Below are 20,083 nucleotides of genomic sequence, written 5' to 3' on the forward strand. Positions count from 1 at the left end.
TTTTCGAAATGAAGGCAATTTTGACCTAAACTTCATTATATGCTATGGATAATAATTTGGCAACACAATAATATTTGTTTTAATTATAACACTGACTAGGCCTATAGCCTAAGAGAATTGGCAAGACTGTATTTTGACACAACACCTTCGATACCTCTATGATCCTCTTGCTTATGACGATTACAAGAATAACGGACAGGCGATGTTGTAGTCAGCTATGAGCAATCAAATGTGACGCAACCAGGGTCCTCCGAACTTTGCCACAAAAAATGGCGACCTCCATGCTATGCAGGAGGACAGCAATATTTAGCTGGGCTATTCGGAGGGTTTCACCCTTAAAATCGTATAATCTTGCCAGCTCACACTGCGGGCTTCTACATCAGATAGCAAATTATAACCCTAAACCACTGAAATTAAATTTGAAAGATCCATACATACCAGATAGGGAAAGCGAGAAAACTCCGGAATGGCAGAAGACAGCGAAGTATGACCGCAAGCTATTCGGGCGGTATGGCTCTTCGTCGGGAATCGACCCTGCAAAGCTGTGGCCCAGCCATGCCCAGCTCGAGGAGATGATAGCAGAGGAGAGGGAATGGAACCCTCCGCTCCAGGTGATGCTGAAGAACGTCGAGGTGAAAACGAAGGAAGACAATGCGAAACGTCTCGCGAGGTAAACATCCACGCTAATACTAGCTATCTTTTTAGGACCTGTCAAATTACATGTTTGTTTCTACGCAATGTACCATACTAGATAACATTGAGAGAAATTGAGAATGGTAGTTACTGCATGACATTTCCCTATATGACTCAAGGCAACTAGTTACAAGGGCATGACATCTCTCAATGAGAGGCCTCGTATGTATGTATGTATAACATAAATAAATATGCTCATCAGTCTGATAGGCTTTGGTTCCAATTCATATTGTTCTTTGATAGTGTTGTGGAAGTACAGCATTTCCTTGACAGGTGGATAAAGCTCTGTCTAACCATACCTTTTTATAGTAGCTTTTATGATGACATGATACTTGGCTAACGCCCCCTCCAATCTTCTTTTGCAGAGAGAAACTGGTTGCAGCCAATATGGCCAAGATGCCTAAGATGGTGGCTGACTGGAGGAAGGAAAAACGGGAGGCGAAACAGAAGTTGAAAGATGAGAAGGCCCGTCGTGAAAGGCTGCTAGCTGAGGCCAGAGAACGCTTTGGCTACGCTATGGATCCCCGAAGCCCCAAGTTCCTGGAGATGGTCAGTGAAATCGAGAAGGAGGAGAAGAAGAAAAGGAAGCTGATGAAACGTAGACTAAAAGAAGAACAGAGCCACGTCCCCCCTGCTGCTTCCTCGGCTGAATCCTCGTCATAAGGCACTGACTTTGTAAATATGACTATTTAGTAAATTTTGTAAATGTATTGTCGTTGTCAACTGTGTTTTGAGTTTGGCTACTGTAATAAATAAAACGCACCAGAACTAGGTCTGTCTCATCATACTTTACTGACACTCAGGAGTCTTTTTTTACTAAGCTATAGACTAGTAGCTAGTATAGGAAGAATGATTTTTTCACTGATATAAACATGTTTATTATTGGAAAACAATTACACAATATATTAAAAACAGGCAAAATCCACATCACACCAGATTTAGCCATTTGGCAAACTTTTCTTATCCAGAGACACAGCAGGAAAAACAGATTCACAATCTTGACTAAGTCTGTCCTCACACAGATTAAGGGAAGCTGTATGTCACATTTGGCATTTGATCAGCCGTCCTCTGTGGATCGTCTAGATACAGGGGTGGCGGGCCACATTGTTCTGTGTGTACCAGTTGTTGTAGAAGTATGCTACATGGTTGGTCCACATCCACTAACCCTGGAGGTAGAATGCCCTGAGCCAGGAGTAAGGGGGGGGGGGGGGGGTTGTGCCTTAACTGCTGCAAAAAGCTATACTCTGTGGTTCTGAGCAGAGGACAGGGTTCCTTGCAAGTTGTTGCAGTGAAACTGCATGGTGCCACTCCTTAGAGTTCACAAAGAGGATACAGTTTCTGATGGCTGAATCAGCCAACGCGGGCAGTTCACAGATGTGTTCTACGATTGTGAGACCGGTTGGACGTACTGCCAAATTCTGTAAAGCGACGTTGGAGGCAGCTTAAGGTAGAGAAATTAACATTCAATTATCTGACAGCTCTGGTGGACGTTCCTGCAGTCAGCATGCCAATTGCACTCTCCCTCAAAACTTGAGACATAGTGGCATTGCATTGTGTGACAAAACTGCACATTTTAGAGTGGCCTTTTATGGTCCCCAGCACAAGGTGCACCTGTGTAATGATCATGCTGTTTAATCAGCTTCTTGATATGCCACACCTGTCAGATGGATGGATTATCTTGACAAAGGAGAAAGGCTCGCTAACAGGTATGTAAAAACAAAATGCACAAAAATAAGCTTTTTGTGCATATGGAAAAGGTGTATCTTTGATTTTGGCTCATGAAACATGGGACCAACACTTTACATGATGCATTTATATTTTTGTTCAGTGTATGAGATATGATTAACATACAACAGTCAGATCCAAAGACACAGGGATTTAAATTGGTTCAAGTTAGGTTATGGTTACAGAGGGATGAGGCTAGGCGTGGGGTTAGCAAACCACCATCCAGAACCATATGAAATTGGCAGGCTGTATATAGTATACACCAGAAATTGAGTCTTGATCTTGAGGGTTGGTCTGAGACTACTTGAGACCAAGTAAATACAGGCTTGGCCTGGTCATGGTCTCAAGACCCTCGGTCTGACTCTCAATATGTTAAAAATACCTGAATATCATTGCAACCCTAAGGTGTCGGTTTCCCGGACACAGATGAAGCTTAGTCCTGGACTAAGCATGTTCAATAGAGAATCTCCATTAGATAATATATTTTTAGTCCAGGACTAGGCTTCATCTGTATCTGGGATACCGGCCCCAGAGTTTAGGTGAACACCCTACAATTAGATCATGTATGTATTATAGGTTTTGTGTATTTGTATGCTGACTTCACACAATACATTTCCATGTAAATGGACAAAGTATGTAAAACATTTATCCCCTGGCCTTACATAGTGCACACTGTTGTGCAGCCTGTGTATGTAACCTTTATTTAACTAGGCAAGTCAGTTAAGAACAAATTCTTATTCACAATGACGGCCTACCGGGGAACAGTGCCTTGTTCAGGGGCAGAACGACAGATTTTCACCTTGTCAGCTTGGGGTTTCAATCCAGCAACCTTTCAGTTACTGGCCCAATGCTCTAACCACTAGGCTACCTGCTGCCCCATGATTGACACGGGATGTGATGCCATGATCCACTGATTAAGTTCATCAAGGAAGTAGCAGGTAAGTTTATACACAGTATACAAAACATTAAGAACACCTTCCTAATATTTGAGTTACACCTCTTTTAGCCCTCAGAACAGCCTCAATTTGTCAGGGCATGGACTCAAGGTGTCGAACGCGTTCCATAGGGATGATGGCCCATGTTAACTCCAATGGTTCCCACAGTTGTGACAATTTGGCTGGATGTCTTTTGGGTGGTGGACCATTCTTGATAAACACAGGAAACTGTTAAATATGAAAAATACAGCAGCGTTGCAGTTCTTGACAAACCAGTGTGCCTGGCCCCCAAAGACACTTAAATATTTTGTCTTGTCCATTCACCCTCTGAATGGTACACATACACAAACCATGTCTCAATTGTCTCAAGGCATAAAAATCCTTCAACCCGTCTCCTTCCCTTCATAAATAAGGGATCATAGCGCAGTCAGTCATGCAAAGAGTAGGTGTTCATAATGTTTTGTACACTCCGTGTAGGTACCAGTCACACATCTATCTGTAAAGTCACAAAACGTCACCTCTTAATCAGTTTGTTATTTATAGGGCAATCTGGACAAGGATGGGTTACACTCTACTTTGAGATACACTCCAGTAAAATATAACAATGAGTGCTTCTAGCAAATGGACATATTTAATCATGTTTTTCAAATTGTTTAACCACACCTTTCTTTGTACAAGGTCTTGATTGACATTCATTACTTCAAATAAAGTTTAGACTATCAGAGGTTAGTGAGGTTAAACTTATTTCAACTGACTACTTTCCTCTGTACATTGCAGCAGGGACAACATACATAAAACAAATGTAGCATGACCTATTGATTATTAATAAGGTCCTTCTACATAAATGTTAAAATAACTCTGGGATCAAAGCAATGTCATACGTTATGTAGTCGTATGTCTGTTATCACCAAAGGGGTGCTTTTGTCAAAATGCTTACAGTAATACTCAATCACTTTTGGAGAAGTTAAAAGCAAAACTATACCTCACATATCCAAACATTACTTACATTGTTAAGTTCATTTCAACATGTTTTTCCCAGACAAAAGTGGATATACTGTTCAAATTGTTTTGAGCAACTGCCTCGCATCTACTGTTATGGGTAACCAGCACAGTGATATAAGTACCACACATTCAAACACTGAAGATAGAATCTGAACCTAACCACATATGTAGGATCAGGGTGTTCATCACCCAGTAGGTGGATAAAATGCCTCTGATCTAGAACCAGCAGGTAGAGGCAACTTCTACCAACTCCCATTCAAAACTCAAGTGTTTTAATCAGGGAGAGACCACCATCCATGAAGGAAGGAGACTTTCACCACAACGCAAGTAACATGTGGAGGCAGTGATCAAAGTGGCTGAGGATGTAAAATAGAGCAAGTCTTCCTGGAACACCTACACATGGCAGGGGAAGCAAGTCCAGTGCTTGCTCAGCACAATGACACCTGTTATACTACAGTGGTGTGATTTCATCTTGGTCACTAGTGTCAGCCTTGAGTTTGGAGAGAGCAGCATGGATCCTGAACTGGGTGCGTGACTCCATGGAGTACTCCTTGTAGTTAGTTCTGAGGGAACAGGACAAAGTGGATAGAAATCATGAGTAAGACATAGTAACATTTGAGTGTGTGTACACTCAAAGCTCCAAAAGCATTGGGACAGTGACATGTTGTTTTGGCTCAGTACTCCAGCACTTTGTACTTTAACCTGTATCATTTCAAATAGTCATTGTATAAATGTAAAATTCAAAGTGCTGGAGTACAGAGCCAAAACAAAAAGTCACTGTCCCAATATTTTTGGAGCTAACTATCCTGCAGCAGTCACCAATCCTGGTCCTGTAGAACAAAATAGTGTGCAGGATTTTGTTCCAGTCTAGCCTCAATACAACCAATTCAAAAACAATTTCATTTGACACATGCGCCGAATACAACAGGTATAGACCTTACCATGAAATGCTTACTTACAAGCCCTTAACCAACAATGAAGTTAACAAAAATAAGAGTTTATTTAGTAAATATTTTTTTAAGTAAAAAAATAAGAGCAACAATAAAATAACGAGGCTATATAAAGGGGGTACCGGTACCAAGTCAATGTGCAAGTTAGTTGAGGTAATATGTACAGTTGAAATTGGAAGTTTACATAAACTGGTTTTAATGACTCCAACCTAAGTGTTTCAACCACTCCACAAATTTCTAGTTAACAAACTATAGTTTTGGCAAGTCGGTTAGGACATCTACTTTGTGCATGACAAGTAATTTTTCCAACAATTGTTTAGACAGATTATTTCACTTATAATTCACTGTATCACAACTCCAGTGGGTCAGAAGTTTACATACACTAAGTTGACTGTGCCTTTAAACAGCTTGGAAAATTCCAGAAATTAGGTTATGGTTTTAGAAGCTTCTGATAGGCTAATTGACATCATTTGAGTCAATTGGAGGTGTACCTGTGGATGTATTTCAAGACCTACCTTCAAACTCAGTGCCTCTTTGCTTAACATCAAGGGAAAATCAAAAGATATCAGCCAAGACCTCAGAAAAACAATGGTAGACCTCCACAAGTCTGGTTCATCCTTGGGAGCAATTTCCAAACGCCTGAAGGTACCAAGTTCATCTGTACAAACAATAGTACGCAAGTATAAACACCATGGGACCACGCAGCCATCATACCGCTCAGGAAGGCAAAACAAAAATAGAACTGTTTGGCCATAATGACCATCGTTATGTTAGGAGGAAAAAGGGGGAGGCTTGCAAGCCGAAGAACACCATCCCAACCGTGAAGTACAGGGGTGGCAGCATTATGTTGTGGGGGTGCTTTGCTGCAGGAGGGACTGGTGCACTTCACAAAATAGATGGCATCATGAGGCAGGGAAAATGATGTAGATATATTGAAGCAACATCAAGACATCAGTCAGGAAGTTAAAGCTTGGTCGCAAATGGGTCTTCCAAATGGACAATGACCCCAAGCACACTTACAAAGTTGTGGCAAAATGGCTTAAGGACAACAACGTCAAGGTATTGGAGTGACCATCACAAAGCCCTGATCTCAATCCTATAGAAAATTTGTGGGCGGAACTGAAAAAGCATGTGCAAGCAAGAAGGCCTACAAACCTGACTCATTTACACCAGCTCTGTCGGGAGGAATGGGCCAAAATCCACCCAAACTTGTGGGAAGCTTGTGGAAGACTACCCGAAATGTTTGACCCAAGTTTAAATTGTTTAAGGCAATGTTACCAAATACTAATTGAATGTATGTAAACTTCTGACCCACTGGGAATGTGACGAAAGAAATAAAAGCTTAAATAAATCACTGTACTATTATTCTGACATTTCACATTAAAATAAAGTGGTGATCCTAACTGACCTAAAACAGGTAATTTTTACTAGGATTAAATGTCAGGAATTGTGAAACTGAGTTTAAATGTATTTGGCTAAGGTGTATGTAAACTTCCGACTTCAACTGTAGGTAGGGGTAATGTGACTATGCATAGATAATTAACAGTGAGTAGCAAAGTCAATGCAAATAGTCTGGGTAGCCATTTTATTAGCTGTTCAGCAGTCTTATGGCTTGGGGGGTAGAAGCTGTTCAGAAGACTTTTGGACCTAGACTTGGCGCTCCGGTACCACTTGCCGTGCATTAGCAGAGGGAACAGTTTATGACCAGGGTGGCTGGAGTATTTAGCCATTTTTAGGGCCTTCTGACACCGCCTAGTCTAGAGGTCCTGAATGGCAGGAAGTTGGCCCCAGTGACGTATTGGGCCGTACGCACTACCCTCTAGTCTAGTGCCTTGCGGTCGGAAGCAGAGCAGTTGCCATACCAGGCGGTGATGCAACCAGTCAGGATGCTCTCGATGGTGCAGCTGTAGAACTTTGACGATCTGAGGACACATGACAAATCTTTTCAGTCTCCTGAGGGGGAATAGGCGTGGTCGTGCCCTTGTCACAACTGTCTTGGTGTGTTTGGACCATGATAGTTTGTTGGGGATGTGGAAACCAAGGCACTTGAAGCTCAACCTGCTCCACTACAGCCCCGTCAATGAGAATGGGGGTGTGCTCGGCCCTTTTCCTGTAGTCCACAATCATCTCCTTTGTCTTGATCACGTTGAGGTTTTCCTGGAACCACACTTCCAGGTCTCTGACCTCCTTCCTATAGGCTGTCACATCATTGTCGGTAGTCAGGCCTACCACTGTTGTGTCATCAGCAAACTTAATGGTGTTGGAGTCGTGCTTGGCCACGCAGTCGTGGGTGAACAGGGAGTACAGGAGGGGACTGAGCACGCACCCCTGAGGGGCCCCTGTGTTGAGGATCAGCATGGCAGATGTTGTTGGCTACCCTTACGACCTGAGGGAGGCCCACCAGGAAGTCCAGGATCCAGTTGCAGAGGGAGGCGTTTAGTCCCAGGGTCCTTAGCTTAGTGATGAGCTTTGAGGGCACTATGGTGTTGAACACTGAGCTGTAGTCAATGAACAGCATTCTCAAGTAGGTGTTCCTTTTGTCCAGGTGGGAAAGGGCAGTGTTGAGTACAATAGAGATTGCGTCATCTGTGGATCTGTTGGGGCGGCATGCAAATTGGAGTCAGTCTAGGGTTTCTGGGATGAAAGTGTTGATGCAAGCCATGACCAGCCTTTCAAAGCTAGCGGGATTTATTTTAAGCGTCTGGGTTAGAGTCACGCTCCTTGAAAGCAGCAGCTCTACCCTTTAGCTCAGTGTGGATGTTGCCTGTAATCCATGGCTTCTGGTTGTGGTATGTACGTACGGTCACTGTGGAGACTAGAGGTCGACCAATTATGATTTTTTTCAATGCCGATACCGATTATTGGGGGCCCAAAAAAGGCGATACCGATTAGATCGGCCAATTTTTTATTTTTTTTTGCAATTTATTTGTAATAATGACAATTACAACAACTGAATGAACACTTATTTTAACTTAATATAATCTATTTACTCTCTATATGATTTGTATTTCATATACCTTTGACTATTGGATGTTCTTATAGGCACTTTAGTATTGCCAGTGTAACAGTATAGCTTCCGTCCCTCTCCTCGCTCCTACCTGGGCTCGAACCAGGAATACATCGACAACAGCCACCCTCGAAGCAGCGTTACCCATGCAGAGCAAGGGGAACAACTACTCTAAGTCTCAGAGCGAGTGACATTTGAAAGCGCGCACCCGCTAACTAGCTAGCCATTTCACATCGGTTACACCAGCCTAACCTTGGGAGTTGATAGGCTTGAAGTCATAAACAGCGCAATGCATTGCGAAGAGCTGCTGGCAAAACGCATGAAAGTGCTGTTTGAATGAATGCTTACGAGCCTGCTGCTGCCTACCACCGCTCAGACAGACTACTCTATCAAATCATAGACTTATTTATAACACAATAACACACAGAAATACGAGCCTTTGGTCATTAATATGGTCGAATCCGGAAACTATCATCACGAAAACAAATCATTTTTCCTTTCAGTGAAATACGGAACCGTTCCGTATTTTATTTAACGGGTGGCATCCCTAAGTCTAAATATTCCTGTTACATTGCACAACCTTCAATGTTATGTCATAATTATGTAAAAGTCTGGCAAATTAGTACGCAACGAGCCAGGCGGCCCAAACTGTTGCATATACCCTGACTCTGCGTCACCTGGTTAATATTGCAACGATTGTGCTTTTTTCGCAAATGCGCTTTTGTTAAATCATCCCCCGTTTAGCGAAGTCGGCTGTCTTTGTTAGGAAGAAATAGTCTTCACAGTTCGCAACGAGCCAGGCTGCCCAAACTGCTGCATATACCCTGACTCTGTTTGCAAGAGAAGAGACACATTTTCCCTAGTTAAAAGAAATTCATGTTAGCAGGCAATATTAACTAAATATGCAGGTTTAAAAATATATACTTGTGTATTGATTTTAAGAAAGGCATTGATGTTTATGGTTGGAGCAACGTGTACCTAAGTGATTACCGTAATTTCCGGACTATTAAGCGCACCTGAATATAAGCCGCACCCACTGAATTTAAAAAATATATTATTTTTAACATAAATAAGCCGCACATGTCTATAAGTCGCAGGTGCCTACCGGTACATTGAAACAAATCAACTTTACACAGGCTTTAACGAAACACGGCTTGTAACAAAAAATAAAAAAATTAGCAGTAAGCTTTAGTTGTCTTTTTGCACTGAGTCAATTCCTTACGCTGCTGTTTCCAACGTCTTATAATCGACTCATTAAGACCAAGCTCCCGTGCAGCAGCTCTATTTCCTTTTCCAACAGCCAGATCAATCGCCTTCAACTTGAAAGCTGCATCATATGCATTTCTCCGTGTCTTTGCCATGATGAGGGTGACAAAATGACTACCGTAATCAGAATGATGGAAAGTTTGAGAGCGCTCGATTTAATCTAAACAGTAAACAAAAAAGTTGTTTGACCTTAACCCGTTTGGCAATTTCATTGGTCTAATGAAAGCTTCATGCCGCCAAAAAACTGAGCACGTCACAGAATTAGTTTTTTTTTTGAAAAAAAAATTGAAAGCGGGAAAAATCCATATTAGCCGCGTCATTGTTTAAGCCGCGAGGTTCAAAGCCTGGGAAAAAAGTTGCGGCTTATAGTCCGGAATTTACGGTATATGCAACGCAGGACAGGCTAGATAAACTAGTAATATCATCAACCATGTGTAGTTAACTAGTGATTATGATTGATTGATTGTTTCTTATAAGATGCATTTAATGCTAGCTAGCAACTTACCTTGGCCTCTTACTGCATTTGCGTAACAGGCAGGCTCCTCGTGGAGTGCAATGTAAAGCAGGTGGTTAGAGCGTTGGACTAGTTAACCGTAAGGTTGCAAGATTGAATCCCCGAGCTGACAAGGTAAAAATCGGTCATTCTGCCCCTGAACAAGGCAGTTAACTCACCGTTCCTAGGCCGTCATTGAAAATAAGAATGTGTTCTTAATTGACTTGCATAGTTAAATAAAAAGGTAAATTTTTTTGTTTTTTTTAATTAAAAAAATTAAACGGCCAAATCGGCGTCCAAAAATACAGATTTCCGATTGTTATGAAAACTTGAAATCGGCCCTAATTAATCGGCCATTCCAATTAATCGGTCGACCTCTAGTGGAGACGACTTCATCGATGCACTTATTGATGAAGCCAATGACTGATGTGGTGTACTCCATGCCATCGAAAGAATCCCAGAACATATTACAGTCTGTGCTAGCGAAACAGTCCTGTAGTATAGCATCTGCGTCATCTGACCAATCCGTATTGAGCGAGTCACTGGTACTTCCTGCTTTAGTTTTTGCTTGTAATCAGGAATCAGGATAGATTTATGGTCAGATTTTCCAAATTGAGGGCGAGCTTTGTACACATCTGTGTGTGGAGTACAGATGGCCTAGAGTATTTTTTTTTCTCGTGGCACATGTAACGTGCTGGTAGAAATATTAGGTAAAGCGGATTTAAGTTTCCCTACATTAAAGTCCCCGGCCACTTGGAGCACCGCCTCTGGATGAGCATTTTCTTGTTTGCTTATGGCTTTATACAGCTCGTTGAGTGAGATTGTAGTACCAGCATCAGTTTGTGGTGGTAAATAGACAGCTACGAAAAATACAGATAACTTTTGGTAAATAGTGTGGTCTACAGCTTATCATGATACTCTACCTCAGGCGAGCATTTTTATAGAGACTTCCTTTATTTGATTTTGTGCACCAGTGGTTATTGACAAATAGACACAGACTGGCACCCCTTGTCTTACCGGAGGCAGCTGTTCCGTCTTGCCGGTGCACAGAAAAACCAGCCAACTGTATATTATCCATGTCGCTGTTCAGCCACGACTCAGTGAAACACAAGATATTACAGTTTTTTTATGGCCCTTTGGTAGGATAGTCTTGAATGGAGCTCATCCAGTTTATTCTCCAATGATTGCACGTTGGCCAATAGGATGGATGGTAGAGGCGTCCCCTGTATCTGCATCTTCTCTTCACGCGAATGACAGGGATTTGGGCCTGGTTGGGTATCTGGAATACTCGTTAAAGAAAAAAAATCTTTGTCCAGTTTGAGGTGAGTAATCGCTGTTCTGATATCCAGAAGCTCTTTTCGGGTCATAAGCGATGTGGGACAAACATTTTGTACATAATAAGTTACAAATAATTGGTTAGGAGCCCGTAAAACAGCAGCCATCTCCTCAACTAACCAATCAACAGAATTAGTTTAATAAGGTGTTTTCATGTCAAGCTGGAATGTAAGCCTGCTACAGCTTGCAGGCTGTACTGGAACAACCAATAAGAGATGACTCACTTGGCTTTCACCAGTAGTTTGATGGCCTCCTCCTTGCGGCCCGTGTCCATGTAGACCACACTGAGCTCCAGCAGAGCGTTGGGCACCAGGTAATGGTCAAACCTGATCTTCTTCTCACTGGAGGTTAGAAAACAGACGGCCATATTATTAACCTCTTAGTCGTTTACAAAGAGCACGTTCAAATATCACTGACTTTTCTAAAAAAACAAACATCTCTAGACATTATTCAGAGTGCATTTCACTGCTATGAGGTCCTACCCTCCTTCATAACACAGCATCGCTAAACTTGCTATGATAAAACATTGGTGTGGTTAACCAAACAAAGAACACATTGTTTGATTAAATACCATGAAAATATTTCCTTTTGGCATGGATGAGCTTGTTAAAAAAGTGACACTCTGGACCTAAGGAAGAATAGCTGCTGTTTCAGCAACGGCTAATGGGGATCCCAATAGACCAATAAATTCATTTTATAACCTCTCAGCAAACATGATACGTATGCGTCGGCATGCATTTACCATTTTGTTATACAACACACAGATTCCAGGTGTGTATAAAAGATTCCCTACGTCACCTGTTGTACACCTTATTGAAGCATTCCTCTGCAGCCTGAATGTGTCCCTGGTTCTTCAGACACAGCCCCTTCAGTAGGTGGATCACACAGCGGTCATCCATTGAATACTCATTCGCTTCCAAAACAAAACACAGATTAGAAAACCATGCATTCAAAATTCCTCAACACAGGCTCAAGCAGAATGTGTGTAGAATCAGTCTTTATCCATTCACTTTTGGTGATATTACAAGAGTATTTATTGCTTCATGACCCACTGAGGCAAGTAGGCTGGTTTGGCCCAGTTCAGTCTGACAGCCTGAAACTGGTTAGCCCCGACATGTTGCAGTACCGGGAGATTCCAGCAGGGTGCGCTCTGCCTCCACCAGTGTCTGCAGCATGCCCTCGGTCAGCTCTGGCCTCTTGCTGATCATGGAAAAGCCGTTCCACATGTACATCATCTCCTACAGCAGTGTAGCATGAGATAATACTGTCAGAACCACACAAATACAAGTGACCCCCACCATTTTAGCAACAGATTTGTACATGTCTTTATGCAGCTTAGCATATGTGTGTTTGTGGGGTCTCACCAGCACAGGTACTGGGAGCCTCACCGGGCAGCTAGCTTTGTAACGTCTAGCCTTGCGAATGGCAAACTTCTCTGTGGGTGGAGACTTCCCTGCTATCTTTTGCTTGAAGGTGGACACCTGCCTAAGACAGCAGGCAAAGACAGAAAAAGAGAAGGGGCCAGGAAAGAGGGGTAGTCACAATGAAATGGGACTGGAGAATTTCAAGTTATGTTTTTGTTGTGATGAACATGTGTTTACCTGAAGAGCGCCACCTCATCTTCCCCAAAAGGCCTAGCCTCCCCCGGAGCAAGCATGCTCAGGTAAGCAGCCTTCATGTACACATACATGGCCTGAAGGAAAGATGAGCCTTATTCAGTCAGGACCCAGCCATACAGTAAGTAGAGTTTAATAATGTCAAGTCTGTTGTGGGGATAAAAATACTGCATTGGCTTTAAAAGCCATACAGTTAGTGGGCAGGTCAAAACCATTGACTGGGTTCATTTAAGAGTGTCTGCTCAAGTGGTTTTGTGCCATCTTAAATTGGGTCCTAGGCTATACTCAACACTACAGCACACTCTCTTGCCTTGGACCAGCGGCTCTCATTGCTCAGTAGGTCAGCGTAGAAGTAGGCCATCCTCCACACGCACTTGTAGGTGAAGCACCACATCAGCTCCCAGTAGCACATGTGGTGGAACTGCTTCCACTGTTGCTGAGCTTTGCAGCCATCCTCAAACAGCACCACCGCCTGGTGACATATCGTCATTACAGTACCCCCCACCAGCAAACCACAGGCACACACTGATCTCATTCTAGGCCTATCAATACAAACGCCACTGCTAAATATGACTGGAAAAACAGACATAACAAAAATAGCATGACATAGACATGTAGTTTGAGGCTCACCTCATCAATGTTTCCCTTGATTGCCTCAGCTCTGCCTGCAAAGAAGAGAAATATGGCCCCCTGAAGGGAAGTGGAGAGAAATGTAAACATTCTCTGATAACACCATATAATAATACTTTGGCGGTGGCTAGCACTTGTAAAATGACATACTTAAACAATGGTAGCTCAAGCATAAGCACCTCCTCTGACTAAATGGCCTATCGCATGGTCAGTGCATTACTTACCCACATTACGCCCACATTGTAAACCTATTACTTTAGATTGTATTTGCCCAGAAGTCTGCTGGTATCGGTACACATTGTGTTCCATACAGAGTTGAGTTTGCTTTGGGCTGGGTGAGAGCCTGGGGAGGAGGAGTGTCACTCACCTGTGGGTAGCGGAGCCGGAAAGGCTTCAGCAGCTTCTCAGCATCAGCCACGTCCCCCTCACCGGTCCCTGTAGAGTGATAAACAACTGAATAAGATGCCGTGTATGGACAAAACCAGAAACTCACAGTCTACCCTCTCGTTCTTTATCTCTCGCTCTTTCACACACGTGTGTATGTTATATGTAATTGTGTCATTTCCAAACAGCCAAGTAATTTGTGATCTCCATTCACTTCCTGATTGTGAAGAGTAGAGTACCGAGTATGAAGGTGAGGAAGGTGTAGTAACAGAGCAACAGCAAGGCACACAGCATGGAGCGCAGGTTGTTTGTAGTGGCACCATCATTCAGCTGGGACAGACCATACTCCTGCACACAATAACATACAATATATAGTGAGAGGGGGGAGACTGACAACCTGTAAAGCAGGGCTGCCCAACGCTGTTCCTTTAGAGCTACTGTCATGTAGAGCATCTAGGAAACCGCACTATAATAATGACCTGCTTGTTAAGGTGAATCATGTTAATTACTGTAATTTCCGGACTATAAGCCGCTACTTTTTCCCCCACGCTTTCAATCTCGCGGCTTAAAACAATGACGTGGCTAATATATGGATTTTTCCCGCTTTCAAATAAAATTAAAAAAAACACATTCTGTGACGTGCTCAGTTTTTTGGCGGCATGAAGCTTTCATTAGACCAATGAAATTGCCGAACGGGTTAAGGTCAAACAACTTTTTTGTTTACTGTTTAGATTAAATCGAGCGCGCTCAAACTTCCCATCATTCTGATTACGGTAGTCATTTTGTCACCCTCATCATGGCAAAGACACGGAGAAATGCATATGATGCAGCTTTCAAGTTGAAGGCGATTGATCTGGCTGTTGGAAAAGGAAATATGGTCTGGAGCAAACACTTTCTTGGTAGGCTACTGTTTACTGCTAATTTTGTATTTTTTGTTACAAGCCGTGTTTCGTTAAAGCCTATTTATTTTTGTTACAAGCCGTGTTTCGTTAAAGCCTGTGTAAAGTTAATTTGTTTCAATGTACCGGTAGGCACCTGCGGCTTATAGACATGTACGGCTTATTTATGTTCAAAATAATATATTTTTTTTAATTCAGTGGGTGCGGCTTATATTCAGGTGCGCTCAATAGTCCGGAAATTACTGTAACTACAGCAAGCTAGCGCTCCAGAAACAGGGTTGGGCAGCCCTGCTGTAAACCAATCACTTTCTAGACAAGTTAGAATGAGCAACTATACCTTGTCTCCAGAGAAGCCAGCAAACTCTAAAACTTTGAGTAACCGAGGTGGAAACATGGAAAGAGTCTGTGGAAGACAGTACAAGAATCCTGTGATACAGCATAAGGTCTGACTGACATGTGTGCTAAAACATGCAATGATCTAGCAAATGGACCATTAATGGAATACGGGGATGCTTGTGGGACAAACCAAGTTGAATGCTCCGATCCCAAAAGACACCCCTCCCTCTAAGTGAATGTGGTTGGGTCCTTGGAGAGAGCTGTTTGACTGTATGAAGGTGTGCAGCTCCCTGTGTCATAAAAAGGCAATTATGTCATTCATAGTCTAACATGATTATACATAATGATATAGGCTGTAATAATGTCTGATTATTACACAATAAAAACATCTAAATGACTGATAACGACACACTTACCAGAGAGAATTGCCATTATTGTTTTAACAACTGAGCACAGTCTTATTGTAATAGCAGTGCATAATTTGGGAAACAGAATTATTGATGCCACCTGTTGATTCACAATCACACTGTGAGCCTGTTTAATGTGAGAACCATTCTGCCCTTTCTCCTGCAAACTTACTTGTAAATCAGGTAACTGTTGCGTACTTTGATTCCTCCTTTGATAAAACTCACCATGTTCTCATCCTTAAGGAAGAGGGAAAATAAAACATTTTAACAAAAGGTGTCAACTGGTGAGACAGTAATGTACTGTATTCACAAATGAATGAAAGGACAGGGGAAACCTGTTGGATCACTCTTTAAAAACTATGCACAGACTCAAAACACCAAGAAGCAGGAAGGCAAACAACTACAATGCGTTCCATCAACCGATATCTAATCAGTTGGATACAGTTATCATATATACAGGTAACGGTCAAAATAAAGGAAACACCAGCATAAAGTGTCTTAATAGGGCCACCAGAACAGCTTCATTGCATCTTGGCATAGATTCTACAAGTGTCTGGAGCTCTATTGGAGGGATGTGACACCATTCTTCCACGAGAAATCACGCAATTTGGTGTTTTGTTGATGGTGGTGGAAAACACTGTCTCAAGCGCCGCTCCAGAATCTCCAATAAGTGTTACATTGGGTTGAGATCTGATGACCGAGAGACAGACGCACACATGCACCCACTTTAAATCTGTTATGCTCCCGAAACCCCTCTTTCAAAGTAACTGATCTCTTCTTCTAATGGGCAACTAGGCCTTTTTATACATTATCCTAAGCATGATGGGATGTTAAATGCTTAATTGACTCAGAAAACCACACCTGTGTGGAAGCACCTGCTTTCAATATACTTTGTATCCCCCATTTACTCAAGTGTTTCCTTTATTTTAGCAGTTGCCTGTGTATTAATGCTAAACGAAACATCAGCAGTGTCATTAACCAGGATCAGTAAGATTTAGAGTTGAGGACAGGAGGACACGTCTTACCTGTAGGAAGGTGAGAGCAGCCCTTTGGAGCAAGCATTCAGCATAACACGCATCAGCATGGAGAGCTTGGAGCTGCTCTGCAGACCCCCACACACACAGTCAGTGGCTATTTGAAATCTGCCATAATAATAGGCTGAGATGCCCAATTATAAAAGCGCTCTTACCTTCAGTTAGATGCTCTCCAGGTGATTTACTGATATTGCTAGGGGACTTTCGTCGAAACCTAAGAAGAAATGAGACCAACTATGAGCGCAAGACTAAAAAAAGATGACATCTCATTGAGCAATGCATGTTTCTCATATTAATCACATGGGCATTAATGTGGAACATTATAATAACACGACAGCCTTTCCACCACCTCCAGCAATCTCAAGTGTCCTTGCTTGCTGTAGGCCAGGGGTGTCATTCATTCCATGGAGGGCCTAGTGTCTGTAGGTTTTGCTTTCAATTAAGCCCTAGACAACCAGGTGTGGGGAGTTCCTTACTAATTAGTGACCTTAATTCATCAATCAAGTACAAGTGAGGAGGAAAAACCAGCAGCCACTCGGCTCTTCGTGGAATGAGTTTGACACCTGTGCTGTAGGCCCCTCAAACTCACCTCTGGACTTCGAAGCCAATTCCAGTGCTTGTTTTCATTGTTCCCATCTAAAATCAGGGACTGATTTATACCTGGCAATTAATTATCAGGTAGAACAGAAAACCAGCAGGCTTCTGATCTCGTAGGGTAAGAGTTGAATACCACTGCTGTAGGCCATCAATAGAGCTGCTCTGGCCATACAAACACAGGCAAATTCCAGCCGGGGCGCAAAGAGACCTGGTTGCCATGTAAATGCTCTCATTTGCCTGCAGGTTATGGCTGATGGACAGGAGACTAATAGCACTAGTGGTATATTAGGCCTCACTGTTAGAGGCCAGACCAACTGTCAGAATATTCCAGGATTTCCCTCTATTTACCTTTTCTGGACATTGCTTGTGTCTAATATGAACTAATGTGTTAAAGAGGACATGAAACAGATGAGTGTCCATGTATAGTAGCATCCTCACCTCTGGCAGACCTCCTGGGCACTCTTCATGGTGTTGCCTGCATTGACGATGTCATCCTGCTGGAAGGTCATCATAGCCTGCATCTCCAGCACAGTGGCGTAGATCAGAGCATGGTACATGCTCTCCTTCGCCCTTCAACGCAACACACAACATCATCATCATCATCCACACCTCACTGACAACAATCAGAAAACAGCAAGTATTTATCATCCAGCGAACATTTTAATTTCCTTTCGAAAACAAATGTGTCTTTCTTCCAATATAGACTGGCTTTACCTATTGGTAATGAGGAAAGACAGAGTAGCCAACAACAGACACCTAATTATTTTCCTATTTCACTCCAGCGGTATGGTGTTTATTTTCCAGGGCCTTCGTTCTGCCCGTTGAGCCCTGGGCGTCAGCTTCAGTAAACACTCCATATCCTGGAGAAGTGACGAGGCCTGATGCCAAGGGTAGCAGGAAGTGTGACACTTCACTGTACTACACCACAATACCACTGTACAACATCACACCTCAACAGCGCTGATGCTGCACTAAGTTACACACCACTCAACGACAAATGGCTAAAGGCTGCACAAATATACCTCAAGACACCCTCTACACGCTAATTGGCCAATGGAGAGTTTGAAGCCCACTTTAGTCCAGAGAGAGTGGCACTGTTACCGTGGCCGCAGTTTGTCCAGGCTCTCACTGAAGTGGTTGTTGAGGAAGAGGTCCAGGGCCTCCATACACTCCTCAAGGCACACCTGCAAGGTCATCTGTGAGGAGCTGCGCACACACACTACAATGGTTACATGACAGTAAGTATCAGCTTTAGTATTGTCTCTCTTCCTGAGAGAAAGAAAATAGGTAATGGAAGGGCTCTAAGGCCCATAGGTAAGGTAAGTTGCCTGCAACCGTGTCAATACACATGCACAAGCACCCACCTGTTCACAATAGTCTGCACACACTGCTCATAGTCTCTTACCTTCATTACAGCATTGTTGGGTTCAGAGCACGCAAGAAAGGCATTTCCTTGTACTTGTGCACATAACATTAAAACCTGGCACGGATGGATCTGAAGCTCTCTGACTCACAGTAAAATGAAGAAAATTTAAGAAAATCCTTTCGGCCAAACTAGTCCTGTGAAGAATTCTCAAATGTACGCATTTATTGAGAGTCAGACCTCTTAGAAATGAGCTGCAAGATGATCTAAGAAAACTTGCCTTCTTGTATGACTTCAAGATAACAACACTACAGTGGATTTCCCCCTTCACAAAGAGCTCATCAACATAAAACATATATTCAACATAAAACATGTGATATTCGTGGAAACATGAAATAAACAAGCACTAAACTAAAACTACACTTCACTTGACAGGAATAAGTTAGAAAGGAAGAGAGAGTCATTCTAAAATAACATATCTTCAACTATTCATGCATTGACTGGTCTTTTGTTGAATTATTTGATTAGTCATGAATCGGATGTACTCAATCCAAAATACATTTCTCAAATAAACCCTCACAAAATATTAATTGTTAAAACTACCATCCTGACCCTGTCCATCTCACTGTCAACACAACACCAACGTAAAGAGGAAAATAACTTTCGAATAAAGTAATGAAAATGAGTTACTTGATCAGTAAGTACTTGTATTGACAATATATAAAACAAAACTGCGTATTTACATTAATTAAATTGATGTTGAATTACTATATAAACCGAACAACCAAGATATATGAAAAAAGTTCAGTGCTGTCACGACGTTGAAACTTACTTCGCCGCCGCAGGTGCATCTTTCCCATTGGACATTTTTTCTTCCGGGCACTCTGCCCAAAACACCTGTCGAAAAGTAGCCTACTCAGAAGGGTTTGAGAAAAAACATTAACTAGCAAATTGTCTTAATAACAAGCTGGGTGGAGGGTTGAATGATTCCACTTTAAGAACAGAAGTTGCATTGAGCTGTGGAATCGTGTTGGGATTGTAATTTGAGAAGAGTAGCAGAGAAGCGTCAAGTGCTCGAAAGCGGTGTGGGAAAAGAAACGAGAACTAAATCGACTCCTCCTTCAACATCCGCAGGCTCAATGAGTCATGTCTAGAAGGGATATTGCTTTTGTCAAATTGACGTCAAAAGTATATAAAAGTGTGTATATATATTTATTTATTTTCTTTGCATTTTAGCTAACCCTAAACATTTTCGTAACCTTAACCTAATTGTCCTAACCTGCTGCGTAAGTTCTCCTAAAACTGCAGCGAAAATGTTTTGAGAAAAACCGGCTGAATTTATTTTCCAAGGCAAGACAGTTAAGAACAAATTCTTATTTTCAATGATGGCCTGAACTGCCTTGTTCAGGAG

The 20,083-nt window shown here is 42.4% G+C and overlaps 2 protein-coding genes across 3 annotated transcripts; one reads left to right on the plus strand and one right to left on the minus strand.

Annotated features, from left to right (window-relative positions):
• The first annotated feature begins 273 nt into the window (after positions 1–273).
• Positions 274–1,463, plus strand: g45ip (Growth arrest and DNA-damage-inducible proteins-interacting protein 1). Its single transcript, NM_001140831.1, is given in 2 exon segments — positions 274–670; positions 1,059–1,463. Coding segments are annotated over 2 exon segments (687 nt in total). The 5' UTR covers positions 274–281; the 3' UTR covers positions 1,357–1,463.
• Positions 1,464–4,463: 3,000 nt separating this feature from the next.
• zgc:158403 (tetratricopeptide repeat protein 39A) lies at positions 4,464–19,790 on the minus strand. 2 transcript variants are annotated; one of them, XM_014193545.3, is made up of 18 exons: positions 19,505–19,790; positions 18,411–18,515; positions 17,748–17,879; positions 16,868–16,926; positions 16,704–16,780; positions 15,851–15,915; positions 15,462–15,561; positions 15,273–15,338; positions 14,276–14,384; positions 14,020–14,087; positions 13,653–13,712; positions 13,333–13,494; positions 13,008–13,099; positions 12,771–12,891; positions 12,533–12,644; positions 12,205–12,319; positions 11,631–11,747; positions 4,464–4,918 (listed from the first exon to the last, which is right to left on the minus strand). In XM_014193545.3, the coding sequence occupies exons 1-18, from the start codon at positions 19,537–19,539 to the stop codon at positions 4,807–4,809; spliced, it is 1,707 nt and encodes a 568-aa protein (XP_014049020.1). In that variant the 5' UTR covers positions 19,540–19,790; the 3' UTR covers positions 4,464–4,806. The 2 variants fall into 2 exon arrangements, with proteins under 2 accessions (XP_014049020.1, XP_014049019.1); XM_014193544.3 differs by having other exon boundaries at positions 18,411–18,528; positions 19,505–19,756.
• Positions 19,791–20,083: the final 293 nt, after the last annotated feature.

This window comes from Salmo salar, chromosome 03 (assembly GCF_965601325.2).
Source record: "Salmo salar chromosome 03, fSalSal1, whole genome shotgun sequence".
Lineage (NCBI taxonomy): Eukaryota > Metazoa > Chordata > Actinopteri > Salmoniformes > Salmonidae > Salmo > Salmo salar.